We start from the raw sequence: 19,398 nt of genomic DNA, 5'->3' as shown, positions 1-19,398 counted from the left end.
AATGCTGGTATGAGTTATTCTACATTGCTTTGCCAGTTTATTCAACCTCACCTCTGAGAATCCATTTATTACAATACTGCAAATCATCCAGATGTAGGCTGCTCGCATGCTAGTTGCTAAAACAAGGCTGAGGAGAAATGCTGGCACGTTACTTGATAGGTGGACTTTGATTTTCATTTAAGATGAAAAAAATATTTTCCAAGAGTTTGAGGGTTGGATTTGTTAAAATACATCCAATGCATTAAAGACTTTATTTAGAAGTTTTAATCTTATGCCATCACTGTACATGTAGCTAATAAACTTAACCACCCTAAGAAGCCATTTAACACTCAGCATCAGCTGGAGGCAGCCTTGGTTTGGCCACTACAGTGGCTAATACTTTAACATTAAAATTACAGTGACTGGTCGCTCCAGTATTTTATTTGCATGTTCTACTGTCACCACTGCTTCTTAATGTTTATGCAAGAGGTAAAATCTGAAGTCATGCTGCTTTCACCAGTGTTTATATATTTTTAACATCTAGAAGAAGGTATCTAGAACATCTAGGCAGACATGTTGATTTAGAACCTTTTTAGTTCATTTTAAATTGGGAACATTTTTCTGCATTTGTTTTTTTTGGTAACTCTTCCTTGAACAGTGCTTGAACTGTTTTAATTCAGTGTCCTGTTTCAATAATGATAGAAATTTTCAGTACTTTGGTATTGCACAGCACTGTTAATGATTGAGGGGAAAAAATTATTTTAGTCTACTATTTTAAACTTGTATTTGAAAGAAGAAAGTCTTCCTGCAGTATCTGTTTCTGGATTAGAATGCTGGGTCAAAACTGATACAGAAACTTTTTCCCTAAGAAGTTTAATCTCCTTTCTCCATTTCTCCATGTTTAAAAAGCTCTCTTTTTCTGTAATGCATAGTATAAGATGTCGTGGAGGGTGCAAACTGGCTGTTGTTGTTACAGGAATTCTGGAGCCTCTTTTTCTTCAAAAGTGCATGACAATGAATTTCAGCCTGGAGTGGAGTGGGATTTTTTTTCTGCATTCCTACATGGTGTGTCAAATGCCCTAGTTAAATATCTCTTGCTTTTTGTACGGCTTTTACTAATACATTTTGAACAATAAGTAAATATATGAAACTATCTAATGAGATGTAGGCTTCTTAGGAAGAGATAGCCTTTTGTATGCTGTGTGCAACTATGGCAGCATATATACTGTAGCTGCTTCTGTAAAGGATTTCCCCTAGTAAATATTGGAAAAGGCTTTATGGGAAAGTGGTTTGGTTTATACAAACAAACAAAAAAGACCCAAAGCTTTCCCTGCACACCCTAAACAGAGCATCCAGGGTTACCTTTAGCCATTACTTTTGTGAGTAAATCTTTTAATCCATGTAGATGTAATGAGAATGAGTAAATTTAATCTTGTCATATGGTTATAATTTCCAGGTGGATTAGGCATGGGATCATTCCAGTGTTACTATCACTGCCACTGTAACTGGTTCAGGACAGCCAGCTGATCCCAAGGCAGCTTAAAGGATCAAAAGCTTTTCAGAAGCGTTCCCAGGTCTTCTGTTGTCCATGCATTTCTTTTTTCTAGCTTAAATTCACTTTCTGAAAGTTTCTATGTACAGACATAAATTGTTTCAGCAGAATTTTTGATCCTTTTTGGTCTGTACACTTACCTTTGCCCCATCTGTATTGCCAGAACCATATCCTTTTGCTTTTAGCCAAGAAATGGTAGCAAGGGATAAAAATTAAATCTTTATTAGGTATTCTTTTACATATTGAGAAGTGCAGTGAGAAAACAAGGCCTGATTTATATACGAGTTAAAAAGAAAATAGATTTTTACATACACACCCATGCTGTAGTTGCATGCCTGGAAAGCACAAGAAAACCAAAGTATGGATGCGTAAACATTTCATTGTGCAGCAATATCAAAACTGTAACAGTTCCTAATCCTGATTTTAAAACAGATTATGGAAGGATGATGACGAAACAGTCAGGATCACCTACAGTCTTTTTGTTTATGTTTGGTTACAATTCCTACATGTCCAGTCTTGCCCAGTTGTGTCCAGGCTTTAACTTGATGGGTAGTTTGTCACATAGGTAAGCTCTGTAATAGGCCTGCCATATGTAATACAGAGGACCCCATGTACTTAATATTACTTGAATGTATTTGATTTGTGATAATGTTTATGTGAGTTAAACCAGACCATAAAGAAAAGAGTAGCTTCCTTATAAATACTTAGTAAGCCTTACATTGTTTTACAACTAGTCAGTAGAAATTCTTACCTGCTCTTCTGTAAAGCTTTTAATTATGCTGGACCATCACCCCCACAAATAGCACTTGGCTTCTTTTATCAATAGTAAGGGTTGAGGAACAAAATAAAAATTATCCTATTTTATGATTTGCATTTACTTAGTGGTGGTTTATGTGTCATTAAACATTCATAAGATTAAATAAAAAATTGTATTAAATATGTATTTCGAAACATCATAAAAGCATAGTAATTCAGTAATTAATGTGGTAGATAATGACAGCCTGTCCAATTCCAGCTCTATCTATACAAGAGTTCATTGCTTTTGCTATTCTCCACCACTGTAGTGGTTGGGAAAATTAGTCAGAGCATCAAACTGAACAGAAATTGGCCTTTGTTTCAGTCAGAGTACAGGTGAGCGTTTCTAGCACTCTGTCGCTGAAACAAGAGACACCCCACTGCAAAAGAAAATGCTTTGATTATTAATTAAATGCTTAATTAAAATGCACAACTGTTTAATGTTTTTGTGAAAGTAGTAGATGCTCATAAAATTCTGAAATGTGAAAAGAGGCTTTTCTGTGAGGTTTAATTTGGAAGGCAAATAGGCATATTTACCAAACTAGTTATTTTTCCCTGAGAAATATCTTACTTGTGTAGATCTTAAAATCCCTTTTGACCTCATTATTCAGGATCTGGTTAAGAGTATTTACGCCAAATATGCTATCTTGTAAGGTGTGGAGAGGCAGTGATACTAACTTTGTATTGCTAGAGAGCACTGCTAGATATACTTTTATAGCCTGGATTAAGAAAATGGGATAAATTGTTTTAAAATTAGCACAGCCATAACAATTGCATTTGCTGTAAATAGTTTTAAAGGAATCATTAGAGATGTCTGGGCTTTCAGCAACACTGATGAATTATTAAATTTAATGTATGGTGTAGATCACAGAAGCTAAGAGTGAAATTCTTGAGGGAGACATTCCCCTGCCATGTTAATAAAATACGCAGTGGAACAGTAGCGGCCATTGTTGATACAGGGTTTGAAAGGGCAACGGAGAGAGTAAATAGAAGTTGTAGTTTGTGTGTTTGTATATTGTACATGACAGCAAATGAATGGTTATTTGGATGTATTCATAAAATAAAGGGGGAGGGGGGGCGCGAGGTGTGTATGTAGTGCACATATAAGGCATTGAGGACTAAAGCCGGCAAAGTGTAATTTTCCTAACTTTTTTTTTTTTTTTTAAAGTAACAAAGACAAAGATTTTGCCAGAGAATGTGGTGATCTACTGTTTCTCCCTTTGGGCACCTGCCCTCTAGAAATCAACAACTAGCTTGGCAGATCTGGACCTTTCTCTCATTTTGCTACAAATACTTGTCGGGAAGGGATTAGTGATTTGTTAGCTAATTGGCATCTTTGCTTTTTTCCTCATATGCATCTATTTTTCTTCTTCTTTGCCTTCTGTCAGCAAAACCTGTGCAATCTTCTAAACTGAAATATCTGAGAGTAAATTTGCAGTTACTTTTAGGCTACTTGTGTTATGCTTCAGTCTTTCTTGTTGCTAGAGATTTAAATCAGTAACACGGGTGGTTGGGAAATTTCCTGAACTCATCTGATAGAGAGTAGTGTAAAAAGACTTGATAGTTACAGAATTGTTTTGATTTGAGAGCCTTAGATTTTTGAGCAGGCCTGTCTTCAAAAGGTTGAACCAACACAGAAGCCCAAGAGCAGCTTAAGAACCCCACTAACTTTCTCTCCCTAATCCTATTAAATACAAGCTCTTTGCTTCCCCATTTATTTCCTTACATTTTCTCATTTTCTTCTTTAAACATTATTTTATCTTTTATTTTTTGCTAGTTCTGTTTGAATCCCTTTAAGTATCTGTACAGGTATTCCAACTTGTTGTTACAGTTTGTTAAATGATTGACCCCATTTTAACAACTGTAGTCAGAATGTTTGTCTCTGAAAAGGCCTTCTATTAAATATAAGCTTTCTTTTGTTTCTCTGTGCCATAATAATCCAAACTCTTTTCTGAAAAACTCTCAGGAGTTGTGGGGTTTTCTTCTGTAAAATTATATGCTTTTCTCATTTACACTTGATCAGATTCTGACAGACTGTAAAATATTGCTAAACACTGATTGAATTCGATGGTCACAATTCTGTAGCTTCTTAAATATAATTTAAATCCATTCATTTTGTTTAATAGTACATTTTTGATCTAGTTACTGTAAACTTACCATTCATAGAAGATTCCAGAAGAGACTGGAAGATACTTTCTTTATTAGGAGTCACTATGCTGAGACTAAATTTTCAAGACAAAACATCATACAGCTTCTATATGTTCTGTATATTTTTCCACTCAAGTTTTCTTGGAATTTTTATTACTGTTACTGCTTTATATTGAGTATATTAGCATGAATTATGTTGCAGCAGTTCTAGGTTTTTTGCTTTGATTTATTTTCCATTTAACAGTAATTTGGCATAGTTCCTTAATAGTAATTTTTAAGTATAAAATCCTTTTGGATTCTGATGCTGCAGAATATGGAGGGCATCAAAGGCTGGACCACAGTACAGAGTACTTCTCTGAAGAATATCCTCACAATTATCGACCTAATTCAGTTATGGTAAGTAAGATTATTTTTTTTAATTCTACTTTCATCTGAATAACTTTTAAAATTCTTTGGACAAATATGTAGTCTGTTCTAGGAGTATTTTGGGGGATGGTGGGGTTTTTTTCATTTATTTTCTGAAATTAGCCTTTGTATAAATGCAGTAGAGACAACAGTGTTATGATTTGATTATGACCTATGATGTTAATTGATTTTTCTCTTTTGACGTTACATTTAAATTTTCATGCACTCTTGCAGTGTCTGGCGCACAACTTTCTTTGCCAACATGCATGAAAACCTTCTAATATGCTTTTGAATTGTCATTTTTAATACCATCATTTGCTTCATTATCATGTCTGAGAAACTCCATCCTCATGCTTGCTTTGTGATTTAAAGCTCTCTAGAAACAGAATCTTGCATTGCTTTCTTAAAATCATTTGCTCAACTTCATAAACATGAAGTTGAGCAAATGATGCATTTGCCAACTGGCTTTCTCCTCCTCAGTTTACAGAAAAACTTTGCAAAACAGAACAGACCTCCTCTGTTCACATCAAGACTTTTCAAGAATTTCCAGTTCTAAAGTGATATGAATAATGGATAAAGACTTTCCCACAAATCACTTCAGATGAAGTGGGAGGCGTATCCTTGCATACAATTTCTGTTAGCTGAGATGGTGACTAATAAGAACTCGACCTTCCTTCATTAGTCTTGAAATCATAATCACTTACCACAATTAACAATTTAAAAATGTCATTTTTCCCATTCTTTATATATGTATATGTATACATATATATGCATATTTCCCATTCTTTACATATGTATTCACATATGTGTATGTGTGTGTATGTTCACAAGCACAGCAGAATAACATTCAGAAAGACCATGAATTAAGGCAGATTTCACTGAAAATGATCTGAGAACGCTTATATTGCTGACTAGATTTTCATATCTAAAGCATATACATGGGTGAAGGTGTATCTGTATGCATAGGTATGTCTGTACACATAAACACCTGTAAATAAGTTACACTTGTAATCTTAACAGGCTGCAAAAATGGAGTATCTGCACTGATTTGTATGGGCCACTCCTCTTCCATGGCAAAATGAAGACATCAATTTCTAGTGTCACATCTTAACATCTCTCATGAGATCTAAACTCCTGAGAATTATTGTCACTTTTAATCTCTCTCCCTTACTCGAACTCACCCTATTTGATTGTATACAGGGTACTGGCTTTTCTCTTGTTAGCTAATTTTAAAATAGTTTCATTACATGAAAGAATTCTTGTGCTTTCATCGTGCTTGATGTAAAGAATCTCGGGAACTTTTTTTTTTTTAAGTATCTGTATGTGACAATACCCTCACAGTGTGGGTAAGTATCTGTGCTCATTTGCACACAAAAAAGCTAGGGCTCTAAAATCTCATTCCTGAAGGTTATGTAGCAAATTAATGCTTCCAGAATTGTTGCTTCGTGTGTCCAATTCAAATATCTTGCTTTGGTGAGTGGAGAGCATCTTAATTATCTACCACTAACTAAACTTTTGCAAGCCAATTAACTGTAATTTGGAATGTGTATCTCATATTTAGACTCGTAGATGATGAGTACAAGTCACTCAACAGAAAAAAAACGCGACAAAATGTGAAGATGCAATGTGCTAGGAGCATGTGGAAGATAAGGCATGTGACAAGCAAAGCAGCAAATGCACTGTTGCAGCATAAACTGTGGCATGGCAATGGCACTTCTGGGCCAGAAAGAAACCCAGCAGCGTGGGTCATGTTAACTTTCTTTTATGTCCTTCAGCAATCCAATTCACAGACCACCTTCAGCCAACACCCCAGAAGATGCCACAAGCACCACATAGAGGTAAAATGCTAGTAAAAGGGCACCAAGTAGAAGTAATTGGGGAAAAAAGTCTGGAAAACCTGACTAAATTTAGTAAGACAGAACTCCAAGTAAGAAAGAACAAAAGTTACAGTAAATACCTGCAGCTGCTTTTTTACAATAAAACAGCAATATTTTTTTTTTAAATACCAATTAACATCCTAATTCTTGGGTAACCAGTTATCCTTGAGGGTTGCTGTGGTCTTAGTAGAAGTTCCTAAAATCCAAGTAGAAGTATTCCCCTTAAATTTCTTTTCAAAAAATATATGATGCCACCCCAGTAAACTCATAAAGGTTCTTTTCCTGCTGTTTGATTGTCTTATTCTCTTTATGTAATGCATGAGACTTAAGTTTCTTGTTTCAAAAAATTTAGTTCCTCTTCCACCACAAACTTCAAAGTAGTATTTTTTTTTTAAATGACAGATGCACCTCCCTCAAGGTGTGTAAGTAAACATTGTCAGCAAAACATGCCCAGCGGGCTATGACAAAATGAAATCACATGCAGTAATTACGCTGCTCAAGTCAAGCTTAAATAGCACACAAACGCGTTACAAAAATAGAAGATTAGATGTGACATGATTCATTCTAGAAACATCACCTAATAAAAGAAATATTCAAAGTGACATTGCAGAATGAGAAGAAGGGAGATATGAAATTCCTGGAGCAAAGCACCCTGGATGAAGAGGAAGCTTTGTAAAGCACTGTTAGGCATTTCACTGTAAAATTTTGTTGATGAACAGGTGATGATTCAGGTTTGGTTAGTAATGCTGTAGAGGGCCAGATTTCAAAATCATCAGACACACCTTGAAAGCTCCATAGAAAAATGCACAAAAAACGTCATTTGTAATATGGCTGATTTAAATAATGATTATAATCTAATTTTTCCATTTCACTGCTTGCTCTCTTCTGGATTGTTAACAAAGATATGAAATGTACATAACTTTCCATGTAATCAAATTTTCTAATAACAAGCTGTTAACCACTTTTTTTATTGTAAAAATAGACTCTTTTTACCACAGTTTTATTTTCACTTACGTCTTTGCTGTGGTATTCTCCTAATAGTCTTTTTTTGAGCTATGTTTTATAAAAGTCTTGTGCTTTTTCAGTGCTTCTATAAACTCAGTTTTGCTTATGTCTTATCATCTCTTTGCAAGATGTAAATTAAGTGCTGCACACACATTTCAACGCCTGTCAGATCCTAGTGCCCCTTTGTGTACAAAATCATTTGTTGATACCTTACTTGGTTGTTGCAGTTGGATGTGGAAACTTAGATTTGGGGCAGGGGAGGAAGAAAAAGAACCTTTTTTAATAACAGTCATCACTCAAAATGTTACGTCAGTCTTTTCTAAGGCATCTAACTTGACTGAATTTTACTGTAAAATGTAACTATGTATCAGTGTGTGTCCTAGTAACTTTCATATTCTTGTACCACACCAAAAGCTCAGATTTATATGAAGATGGTGGGGTTTATACTTTGATGCTTCATACACCAACAGAACTGAGTAATAAGCAGGCTAAATGGAATGTTGCAGAGTATGTTTTGTCACTGCCAAAGTAGTATGCGTTTTATTGAGAAATATAATTGTTTAATATATTTCAGCTTTTATGGGTTTACTCTTTCTGTAGTTCTTTCCAATTAGTTAAAAAATAGATGTCAAAATATTCCTTTCCCTGCCCCTAATACTGGGGTGTTTTTTTTCTGATCTCTATTTTTGGCGTTCACTGATACAATCTTTTCACATCAAATGAAACTGAAATTATATATTTTATTTTAAGAATATCCTTATTGCTGGGTTGGGTTTTCAATCTTGACCTTAATGTATACTATTCAGTGTTAAAATGGAACTTCCTGCTTCCTTGAGTCTATTGACAAATTAAAATATTCACATAGACTGAAATGATCTAAAAATCTTTTAGCGACTTTAGCTTTGAAAATATCAATTTGAATAACCTTCATTATAAGGATTTGTGTATGGGATTTTAAGGGACTGATGTCTTTGTACTGTTTTCTCCCCTGACATGCACAGATATACAGAAAGAATATTAGTAGTTAGAAAATTAACCCTTTTAACTAGGTGAATCATTAAGACTTTAATACCAGCAAGGTTTTCCGTTATTTTTACATCTCGATGATTAAGATACATAAATTTATTTTCTCATATTCATTGATAGTTTGACTTCTTAAAACAAACAAAAACCACAGTCAAGTGTAACGATTACAAAGTTACTCTGTTAGTTGTATTCTTTCATCCTGTTTCAATTTTTAGTCTACTTGTTTGTGTTTGCCAGGGGGGCAGTATTGTGGACTTCTTTTGCATAAATGAAGACAGTCTGAGAAATTATTTTCTGCATATTCATGCTGTACAGCTGTAAATTGAAAAACAAATTGGAAGGCAGAACTTCACATTATTTTAAGCATACCTTCTTTGTCATATGCAATATCTAGCAAAATGAAATCCGAAATGTCTGAGGTTTTGTATAACAAATTATAGTCAGAAAGCGAAAGCTATCGTGTATCTTATTCATCGATGGTTAATTATATTCTCAGAATAGTGTCAGTGTATGACAATTAGTAGTGATACAGAGACATAAGATTGTCTAAAGCCCTCATTTTAATTAAAAGTTTGGGAAAATGTTGGCACAGACTCTTGTGACATTGCCTTCTGCATCTACCAGCTGCAATATGCGCTATCAAATATTTTTCTGCAGTGCCTGATCTAGCTCTGAGTTCCAGTTATTCTCCCATCTGTTGCAAAATGACCTTGAAATGATTTTTAGGGCTTGGTGTTTTCCAGCCCTGAAAGTGGGATGAAGAGTAGTTCATTGCAGTTCCAGCCAATTTCAGTTTTACTTGCACCTGGTACTGAATCTAGTCTGACAGATCTGAAAGTAACAGTTCTCATTTGCAGGACTTCTTGCTTGTGGGGTTTTAGACACATTTGGAAATTGCTGTGTATTGTAGTCCTCTCTCAAAATACAGTAAGGTGAGCTTCCTGCTTATAACTGCTGCTGTTCACATGTGCTTCATGCATTTGGTATGCCTTTATTCTTCTTAGCTTCTCTGATCTCTTGTTTCTTGAAATTATCTGCATATTTTCAGGAAAAAAAGTATAAGGAGTAAGCATTAGTTCAGCTGAAAAGCATCATATATGTTCCTGGCAAGCAGTAGCAGTACCACCAGTTGTCCTTCCCTGTTTGTGAGATAGCTTACATGAATGGACTATGATCTTGATGGAACACCATGTATTTTGGTGGAAAATACATTGATTGTAATAAGTGGGGGGGGTGTGTCTTCATTAGAGTGGCTGTACTATTTTAGTGCCAGAAGTCTTGATCTACGTGGGATTTGCCAGTTTCAGACAGTGTAACCACCCCATAGTTCAAATGGACATGCAGTATAGAAAGGTCAGAGGTAATAACAAAAAACAATTTTATATGTGTTTGACATATAAACAACATTCCTATCCTCCATCATCCTCTCTGTTATCACATCTGCCTGTGAAGACAACCACAATTACGCCACTCTATTCTCAATGGCGTATTCAGCAGAATAGTAAGATTTTCGGTGATAGTTTGATGACAAAACATTTGAATGTTAACTTTGTCAAAAACTTTTATTCACAGCTGAGCTGCCCTAACTCTGTCCCAAACAGATCTGATGTTCTCCATTACCCATATTCCACTCCACCATCAGAAAAGGCTTCCTGAGCATTCCTCTGTGTGGTTTTAGATGCCGTCACAGTTTCCTAAAATAGCAGAGTTCATGTGGCACCTCATAGAACGTGAGGTAGTAAGTAAGCAGTTGGCATAGAAAGCAGAGGGCCAATTCACTGAGATGCCTAAAGCCCTGAGTAACCTGGTCTGACCTCATAGCTGACCCTGCTTTCAGCAGGTAATTTGGGCTGCCTGAGGCCCTTTCCAACATGGATGAGCCTGTTGGGGAGGAAAGAGCTGGGAGGGGCCTTTAAGGTGAATGTGGAAAGCTGGAAACAGAAGAGAGATTCAGAGGATGATTTGGTTGACTGATAGTCAAGGCGTTGGTTAGCTATGAATGTGTTCTCTGTAGTATGCTGTACTTTGGGTTTTCGCTTCTGTCCATGTTCGTGAAGTGAGCCTCTTGAAATGGTGAAGGAGACGTGAATGGGGTAAAACTTGTGATCAGAAAGAAGCAGGTTAGGAGAGCAGAGATCAATGGAACTGAAGCTGGTAATTAGAACTATATAATTCAGTTGACAGTATATGAAAGGAAAAGGGAGGACAAGAATAAACTTCAGAGACCTACAGAGTGTATGGAAAAACATCAGAAATTACATCTCTCCGATAATGTCTTATGCTGATGAATACATAGGTTTCCTATGACGGTTTTAATAAAGACACCTCTATATACTTTTACTATACTATCTATCTACAGGTAGATACATATCTCAGGCCACGTACTCTGTATATAAAAGCTAGCTAGAGATAATGAAGAACAACAAGAAGGGGATTCTATAGCTATACTAACAGCAAAAGCAGCTTAAGGAAAAAACATAAGTCCCTTGAGAAAGGGAGGAGTCGAACCTGTGATGGTATTTATGGAGAGTATGCCTTTTTCTACCTCGGAGTCCAAGGGTAAAACCTGCTCCCAGACCCTTTTGAGTGCCAGTACACTATGGAGAAGAAAGTAGCAGTAGCAGAACAATAGGTTAGGGACATCTTAAAGATGGGATACACCCAGAGGTTTGGAAAGATGTCAGTGATGTGATTGCAAGGCTGCATTTGTGAAAAATCATAGTGGTCACAGGGAATTTCTGACAACTGAACAAAGGCTGTAGTAAAAACAAAAAGGCAGGCTGAGGGATCTGTAGGGCTGGTCAGCCCCTCCTCTCAGTCCCTTGAGAGGTCAAGGACCACCTCCTCTTGGAATCCATTTCCAAACAGGTGGGGTATATGAGATGGGTCAGTCCAGAAAGCCAGCCCACATCTTAGAAAAGGCAAAACAAGCATGATCAACCTGATCGCTTTCTGTGATGAAATGACTCTAGCTGTGTGCATGAGGTTACTACAGTCAATGCAGTAAGACTTTCAGCTTTGTCTCCTACAGCATTCTTACCCAGGAGCTGAGGAAATACGGGCTGGATAAGATTGTTAGGTGGGTTAAAAACTGGCGTGGCTGCTGCAGTTTTAGTAATCAGAAGGTCAGTGTCCAGCTGTCGACTGGTACCAAGCAGAGAGCCCTAGGAATTGCTGCCGGGACTGATACTGTTTGGAGTCTTCAACAGTGACTGGAATGATGAGACAGAGCGTACCCTCAGCAGATTTGTGGATGACACTGAATTAGGGCGAGTGGTTGATAAATTGAATGTTAGAGGTCCAATCCAGATGCATCTTGATAAATTTGAGGCTTTAGCCAACAGAAACTTCATAAAAATTAATGAAGAAAAATTCTGCCGAGGAATCCCATGCATCAGTAAAGCTTAGAAACCAACTTGCTGAAATGCAGCCTGACTGAAAAGGACCAAGGGTTATGCTGGATACTAAGTGCAATGCAGTAGAGTTTGTCACAGATACATATCTATGATATGATCTATGATTCTATGTCAGAACAGATGTCTTCATTAATGCATTTCAGTGTGTTGGAACTATCTTTAAAATTCTTTTTGATAATTTGGACCTAAATAATTTAAAGACAAAAAAAGGAGAGGAAGAAAAAATTCCATGGTACTTTACCTAGGAAATGCAAAAAGAACTGTGGTTGCCATTTTTTTCGGTACTCAAGGAAGACAGAACTGTGTGATACAATAGAAGTATGCTTGTTTCAGTGTCTGAGGATGTTAGCCTTTTATTGTATGCCATTGCACATTTATTTCTGTAATATTAGGTACTGCATGTATGTGTTCTGATATGAATCAGAACAGTAGATCAAAGTATTATAAGCAAGCAGAGTTCTTAATCTAAATCACATAGAGACATCAATTAAAACATACCTTATGTCAGTAATTAATTAGCTTTTAGCTAATGATTTTCCGTGGTTTTATGTATTTGAAAATGTCTGGACTCACCATAACATAAGATGCTTGCATTTCAACTTGCCCTGTCAGTAATGCAGTCCTGACTTTGTTTAATCGTGTCACTTGGTGGCAAAGTGTAGCATACGGTTAGAGCACTGTCTACTCTGTACACCTCAGTACACTCAGTAAAAGGATAGAGAAAATAAATTTAAAATAATGGGGATATGTTAGTACAAGAGCAGTAGTTCAGGTGAGAGGTGCTGAAGGAGAAGGAATAATACTGGAGTGGAAAGGCGGAGGAAGCTGTGGGATTTGGGGTATCAGAAGAGGAAGGAGCGGAGGTGAGAGATATGGGCTGAGAAGGCTGGAAACCCTGCTGGGATCCTGGGCAGATAATCTTCCAGATGCCACTTTACCTCAGGAAAGGCAAACAGTCCTTCCAACCTCACTGGTCGCATTTTTCCTCTCTTCTCCCTCACCCAAATTTTCTGTGTTCTGTCTATTTAGACAAAGAGCATATACACTGGAAATACTGCTGGGAGGGGGGGAATAATTCCAATACATTTATAACAAGAATTACCTAATACTTTTGTAGTATTTTTTCCTTTTAAAGAAATTGTGCAGAAGTTGATTGGATAATGAATATTCATATTTAATAATTGTTAATATATAATAATTAATATTCATTGATAATGCCCTATTTTGTTGCTTCTTGCAGTTTTATTTAAGCCTTGGAGGTGGTTACACTGACCATTGAAATAAGTTGATAGATTAGGGGATAATGCCATATTTGGCTCTTCCATGATTTATCAAGAAGCCCGCCAAGACAAAAACCCACTAAAATGCATGTTTAATTTGCCCAGGTAAGGAAAAAAAACATGGGACTAAAGCAATAAGATGGCTGTTGCCTCTCTTCATGGCAAACGGAAAACATATCTTTCATCAGTCTAGATACAAACATTTGCACAAGTTCTGAAATTGTGCTTAAAACCAGTTGTAAAATTCTGATTGGCCATCAAGTAGTAGGAGTGGGATGCTTCCACACTGCCCTTGGATTCTCAACTGATGTAAATTGACTTTAAAGGAACTGGGCTTACTCCTCCTAGGATCTGACATACTATTGAAGAGAATATAATTGAGAATTGCTGTGTCCTGTATTAATGTTCCCTTAACTGAAGTAACTTTTTACACGTTCTTTCTTAGAAAGATTATTTCTGTTTGTTCCTTCTCCCTTCATCATACAAACCCAGAGCACTGAATTTTTCAATATGCTATTTTCACATCTCTCCTTATCTATACATTCTGAGCTAGTTGACTTCATTAAGTTTTTCCTCTCCTGCACAGATTTGTAGAAGCTATTTATCACTGAAACCTTAGGGGAAATCATTATGTTCACTGCCTTTCAAGAAGCATTGGACATAGCTCCGTCTGGTTCAATGAAGATCAGCTGTTCTTTTCCTTTTACTCCTTTTCCTTAAGCTTTTTGCTTTATTGCTTTATTCTGTTTTGAAAACTATGAAAGACTTTCATGCCATCAGGCTCTAGTTTGCAGATAACGTAGTTGAAATTGCAGAATATTAGACACTCCACAGGGATTGAGGATAGTCCAAAAGAGGATATTGTCATTGAAGCCAATAATCTTCAATCTTGTGTTACCTTTTATAATTGCATTTTTATTGACTTGTTCAGCAAACACATTCATACGCTTGACAATTGATGGAGTACCATATATCAAGGCAATTGGTAGGTAGTACATATCAGTCTTGTTTTCAGATTGAGACTCTACTCGGCTTGGAAGGAATGTCATGTAAAATATATTGCCACAAGTTCTTCTGTGATCTATGAGAAGTCTTCTGATTATATATGTTTGGGTTTTTTTCCTGGTAATCATGAAAAAAGGGTAAAGCAAAATGCAATAATTTTATAGTTAATTTTGAATATGTCTAGTTTTAAGAGTGAGTTTTATTGCTCAGACACCGAAACTCCACAGATGCTAAGAGTGAGAAGAATACACTACTATGTCATATTGCTGGTATTGACCTGTATGAAATTACATCACAGACCTTGCAACAACTTTAATTCACAGCTGAAGAGTTTTCAAATGCTGTTGCGAAACTTTGTAATTCATCATTGTACGGTCTATTGACCTAGATGTCCTTACGTTTTTGAAACTGGTCATTGTAAGTCGTATGAGGCCCTCTACTGGTAGCCACTTTAAAACATATCAAGGTAAGATTTGAAAAAAGAAAAGATGAGAGAAGTTGCCTTTTAAACTTCTAGATTATTTTGTGTAATCCAAGTGCTGGGGACTAAGTAGTCGATAATCACTCTTTAAATGTGATTAATATGACTCATAACGTTGCACAAGTGTTAAATTTTTAACAGTTAAAACATTTCACATGTGTTTTTGCATACTGTTATCTAGAAATTGTATCCTGTGAGGTTGATGGGTTTTTTCAGTTATTCTTGTTCTTGTCATATTTTTACTAGGTGTACATTCCAAGCAGAGTGGCTATTGTGCTTCAGAATACGGATATCTCAAAATGACTTCTCTGTGACTATCACTGAAGAAGCAAGTCATAGAAGAAGTGCTGATATGCTGTACTAATACTAAGTATAACAAAACTTGCTCTAAAGAAGCTTTCTGAAACTTAGTATAGTAATATTAGGTGTTTAAAATGTAAGATTAATATTCACATATAATTGCAGAGCTCTTGACTTGCTAGAACCTCTTTTGAGGAAAAATTACAAAAGAGGCAGAAAGGAAAACTTTGGGTTTGTAGTTCTCGTAGTACAAAATTACACTTAAGATATTGGAAAGCAGCAGGTGTTCTTGATTAAATTGTTGTTTACAGAATTTTATCAGGAATAACACGATTGATCCTGCTTCGAAGTTTCTAATTTCTTGTAATCTTTTTTTGATAGTGATTCAAATGTTAATTATATATTAATGCTTCTTACTAAAAGTAAGTAATTTGCTTAAATAGAACAGAAGTTTTTGGCTAAAAGGCAGCCTTAATGGTTTGTGGGACCTAATTTGAGGCTCCTCTTCTTCAGTGAAGTCCAACATGCAATTAGAAATGTTTATCCAAATGGATGAGAAGGTCCTCTGAAAGTATTGTACTTTGCCATTTTTAATTTAATTAAAATTGCGCAAAAATTCTGAACAGCAAAATGAGCAGGCCAATTGACTGGCGACCTGCTGATGCTACTATGTGTGTTGCTTATTTGCTCCCAATCAAATCACTTAGTCTGTGCATCTCACTTGCTACAGCTGAAAAAAGTGACGCTACTATTTTATTTAGATGACTAAAATGTTCAGTGAGAAGAGTGTTTTGTTCTTACTTCAATGATACTATACTGGAAGATGTACTTAAAATATAATTCTTCCCATTGCATTTATTTGACTAATGCCAGGACCTTGCAGTACTGATTTCACTATTTCCAGAAGCTGCCTTTCAGCTTGGAACATGATGATGTTCTTGCACTTTTATAACTTTTGAAACATTGCTTCTCATGAAGAAGCAGTCTCAAAATACAGTGATCAAACTAAGGTGGTTTTTTGATAAAATCAAGGTAGTTAATGATTGGAGTGCTGCTAAGATTATTCAGGAGAGTTCTTTCACGAGCTACAATTTTTTTTGTAAAGAGTAAGATTTTGTATATTTGAAAATGTATTGCAGAGTATTCTGGAAAATTAATACCAAATTAATGAGACATGGTTTATTTTGTTCCATTTATTTAAAAACATATTTGAATTGGTTCCGAAATGAATGTCTTTTGTACAAATCTGAATTTTCTAACTTTTAAAGTAGCCAAAGAGGAAGATGTCCGTGACCATTTCCAAGTCATAATTTTACCCAGTTTCCTATGTGAACCATTGTGTAAATTACTGAATAGTTGTGCCAACACCGAAAATCTATTCACGGTTCCTGGAATGCTTACTTGTGGCTTACTTCTTAAACAAAATAAGGGATATGATGGAATAATGCAGCATGATGGAAAACAGTCTTTTGTAGAGTTCACACTGAAAAGACTTTAGGAACATCCCCAGTCTGCTATGTTCTGTGTGACAGAGAATTTTATATTGCGGTTGAGTACTATAATACTCCTTAGGATCATGCTTCTTTTTCCTCTACACCAGTTTGATCATTGTTTGGTAGTGGGCTAATAAAAGCATTCCCATTACATTAAGACTTTAAAGAAAATACACTGAACTGTTTTAGCAACTGGAACTGACTTTTTTTTTTTCCAGATTGTTTTCCTTGTAGTGAAATAACGAGCAACTTCTAATACATGTTATATTTACATTGTGTTGATCTAATATGTTTTATAGGGTGGTTTGTTTTTTTACTGGCACCAGTTCCAGGTTTCAAAATGTAATGCAAGGCAAGTGTCTATGTCAAACCTTTTTTTTCAACAGAAGGAATAAATGTATGATGTGAAGTATAAACTGTGTAAAATTACATGCAAAATAAACTCTGAGGAGGATAAAACAAATGCATGTTTGGTTTCTTTGCTCGTGCTGTTAAAGGATGGTACAGTAGTCTTAACATTGGAGGAGAGTATTAGATTTTACTCCATCTTGAAATCAGGAACCTGTCTTGGTCAGAAACAGTCTAATGAGATCAGCAGAATACTTGTCCTATGCACATTTTTCTTCTATGTAGTGATAGATTAATAAAAGCAGACTACCAGATTTGCAAGATGAACACGTAAACACAGGAAGCGTAGTAATTAGGGCTTTTTTTGGAGTCCGTGCCTGCATCCTAACGGTGGGTGTGCCTGTCTTGTGAGGCTGGAAGATTTTCCCTTACAATACCCACGGAAAGACAATTTCTTCCTCCTGCTCTTTGTATTCTGATGGATTATAAAGAGGAATTCAGCTACCGCTGTTTCACCTTCTGTCTATCATCACACTCAAATTGCAAGACTTCAGCCAAGGTCCCTCCTTACCATTATGTGCTGAGGCTTGTAACCGCCTGACACCATGACTGGTTGAAGCCTCAGACGCATTCCAAGAAGTACATGAGCTCGAGAGCTTTCTTGCTTGGGTGCACTTCAAATCAGCACTCTTCAGTCAAATGATAGTTTAGCTCTTTCACAGAAGTAAATTAGGTGGTCCATGGTGATGTATCCCTGGGCACAAAGCTCTCTGTAGAGGTTTAGATATCGTGGAAGAACTTTCTTTAAAAGTTAACTTCTCTTAGTGTAAAGGACTGATAAGGATTTATATCTCCACGCTTAAAAATATGTACTTCCCTGTCACCTGAAAAAGTACTGGTAATTCTTGGTAGCTATGGCCCCAGAAATTGTTGCTCCAGGGTCTCTCTGACAGTCAATGAGAACCCACATTTGTCCTCACCTGCTGGTTTATGTAGAGATTCAGGCTGACCTTCTCTTCGTCTTGCATCATGTGTGTGGAATGGTGCTTTGTACTGAAAATTTCAAATTCTTCTACAGCCCAGGTGATTCTTACCATAGCAGGCAGGCATCCACTAGGCTGGCATATTCTATGAGCACTAAGTTTTGATTTCCTTGTCTTCTACTCCTCGCACAATTCAAGCCTTGCTGTCCTGAGGTTTATTTTGAAGGAAGAATGGAGTGGTTATTTCAGCTTGGTGAGTACTTATGGGAAAACTGACCTTTCTGTTTGTTTTTCTCCTATGAAATTTGTCTTGCTCATTATATTCAGATTAGTAAAGAGTTTGTTAACCACGTGATCTGAAAGACAGGAATGTGGTGTAGCTAATCCTCTGACAAAGGGAGACCAGCTGTATGAACAGTAAGATATCAGAAGAGGTAAGCAATTGTACTGTTCTCAGGCATAATGCAAGGTTGATGTTTTTCCATGTTAATCTGTCAGTCACCGTTCTGCTTTGAAATGATATTTTAAGCAGCTTGAAGTTTTAGTTTCCCCATTTTTTTTCATGACTTCAGGTTCTTAACTGCACATTGGTGGTTAAAGGAAAAACTTCCTGTTTATTTAGAAAGTTTTACTTCTCAGAGCTCTAAAATAACTTTACTAAATAAAGTAGTGAAGGATGAGGGTTAACTGAATGAACAGCAGAAATTGTTTCTTTTAAATTAAATAAATGTGGATATTCTGCTCTGGATGTGTTGAGGTCTATGACCTGTCTTCTGCTCTATAATTTAACTTTCTGAGGAATTTAAGTATTCAGCATTTCAGAGTTTCTGCATTGACTAATGTTTCTAAAGTGGACATGTTGTCATTGTTGTAGAACTGCTACAGAGATGAAGCTGTACTTTACATGTTTTTATACATCATAACCTTAGCTAGGATCTGAGTTTCATAAAAATCAGCATATATGTGGCATCTTCCTAACAATTAATGGGAACTTTTCCGCCAAGAAAGACTCTGCACATATGTGTGTTTTCACACCTCATTGTATATGTTGCAAGTGTTTTGAAGGGGTTGAGGGGTATTGACTGTAATGGAGAGCAGTCTCTTATGCCAAACATACATTTTAACTCTTTAGATTTCCAGATTATTTAGAGCTGTATTCAAACTATTGAAGAAAGCAGCAGCATCTTTCTGAAAGTTTCATCAGCATTTGAAAAAAAAAAAAAATTCCAAAAGTTTTGGTTGTGTTTGCCTTTAGTTAGAGAGAAATATTTTTTTTCTTCCTGCACCGTTTCCTTCATGTAGGCA

At 36.1% G+C, this 19,398-nt stretch overlaps 1 protein-coding gene across 2 annotated transcripts in view; it reads left to right on the top strand.

Moving 5' to 3' along the window:
* Window positions 1–17,186, top strand: part of GBE1 (1,4-alpha-glucan branching enzyme 1) — a 135,025-nt gene extending 117,839 nt beyond the window's left edge. The window contains exons 14-15 of one of the 2 annotated variants that reach the window (XM_035895727.1): window positions 4,753–4,870; window positions 15,216–17,186. In XM_035895727.1, coding sequence (XP_035751620.1) covers window positions 4,753–4,870; window positions 15,216–15,272 — 175 coding nt within the window. In that variant the 3' untranslated portion in view covers window positions 15,273–17,186. Of the gene's footprint in view, window positions 1–4,752; window positions 4,871–5,359; window positions 5,593–15,215 lie in introns of those variants that run through there. The other variant, XM_035895726.1, reaches the window with a different exon arrangement.
* The last annotated feature ends 2,212 nt before the right edge of the window (window positions 17,187–19,398 follow it).

The sequence above is a fragment of the Egretta garzetta genome, unplaced genomic scaffold (assembly GCF_000687185.1).
Source record: "Egretta garzetta isolate BGI_Z169 unplaced genomic scaffold, ASM68718v1 scaffold336, whole genome shotgun sequence".
NCBI lineage: Eukaryota > Metazoa > Chordata > Aves > Pelecaniformes > Ardeidae > Egretta > Egretta garzetta.
This window is presented reverse-complemented; position numbering and strand designations above follow the sequence as displayed.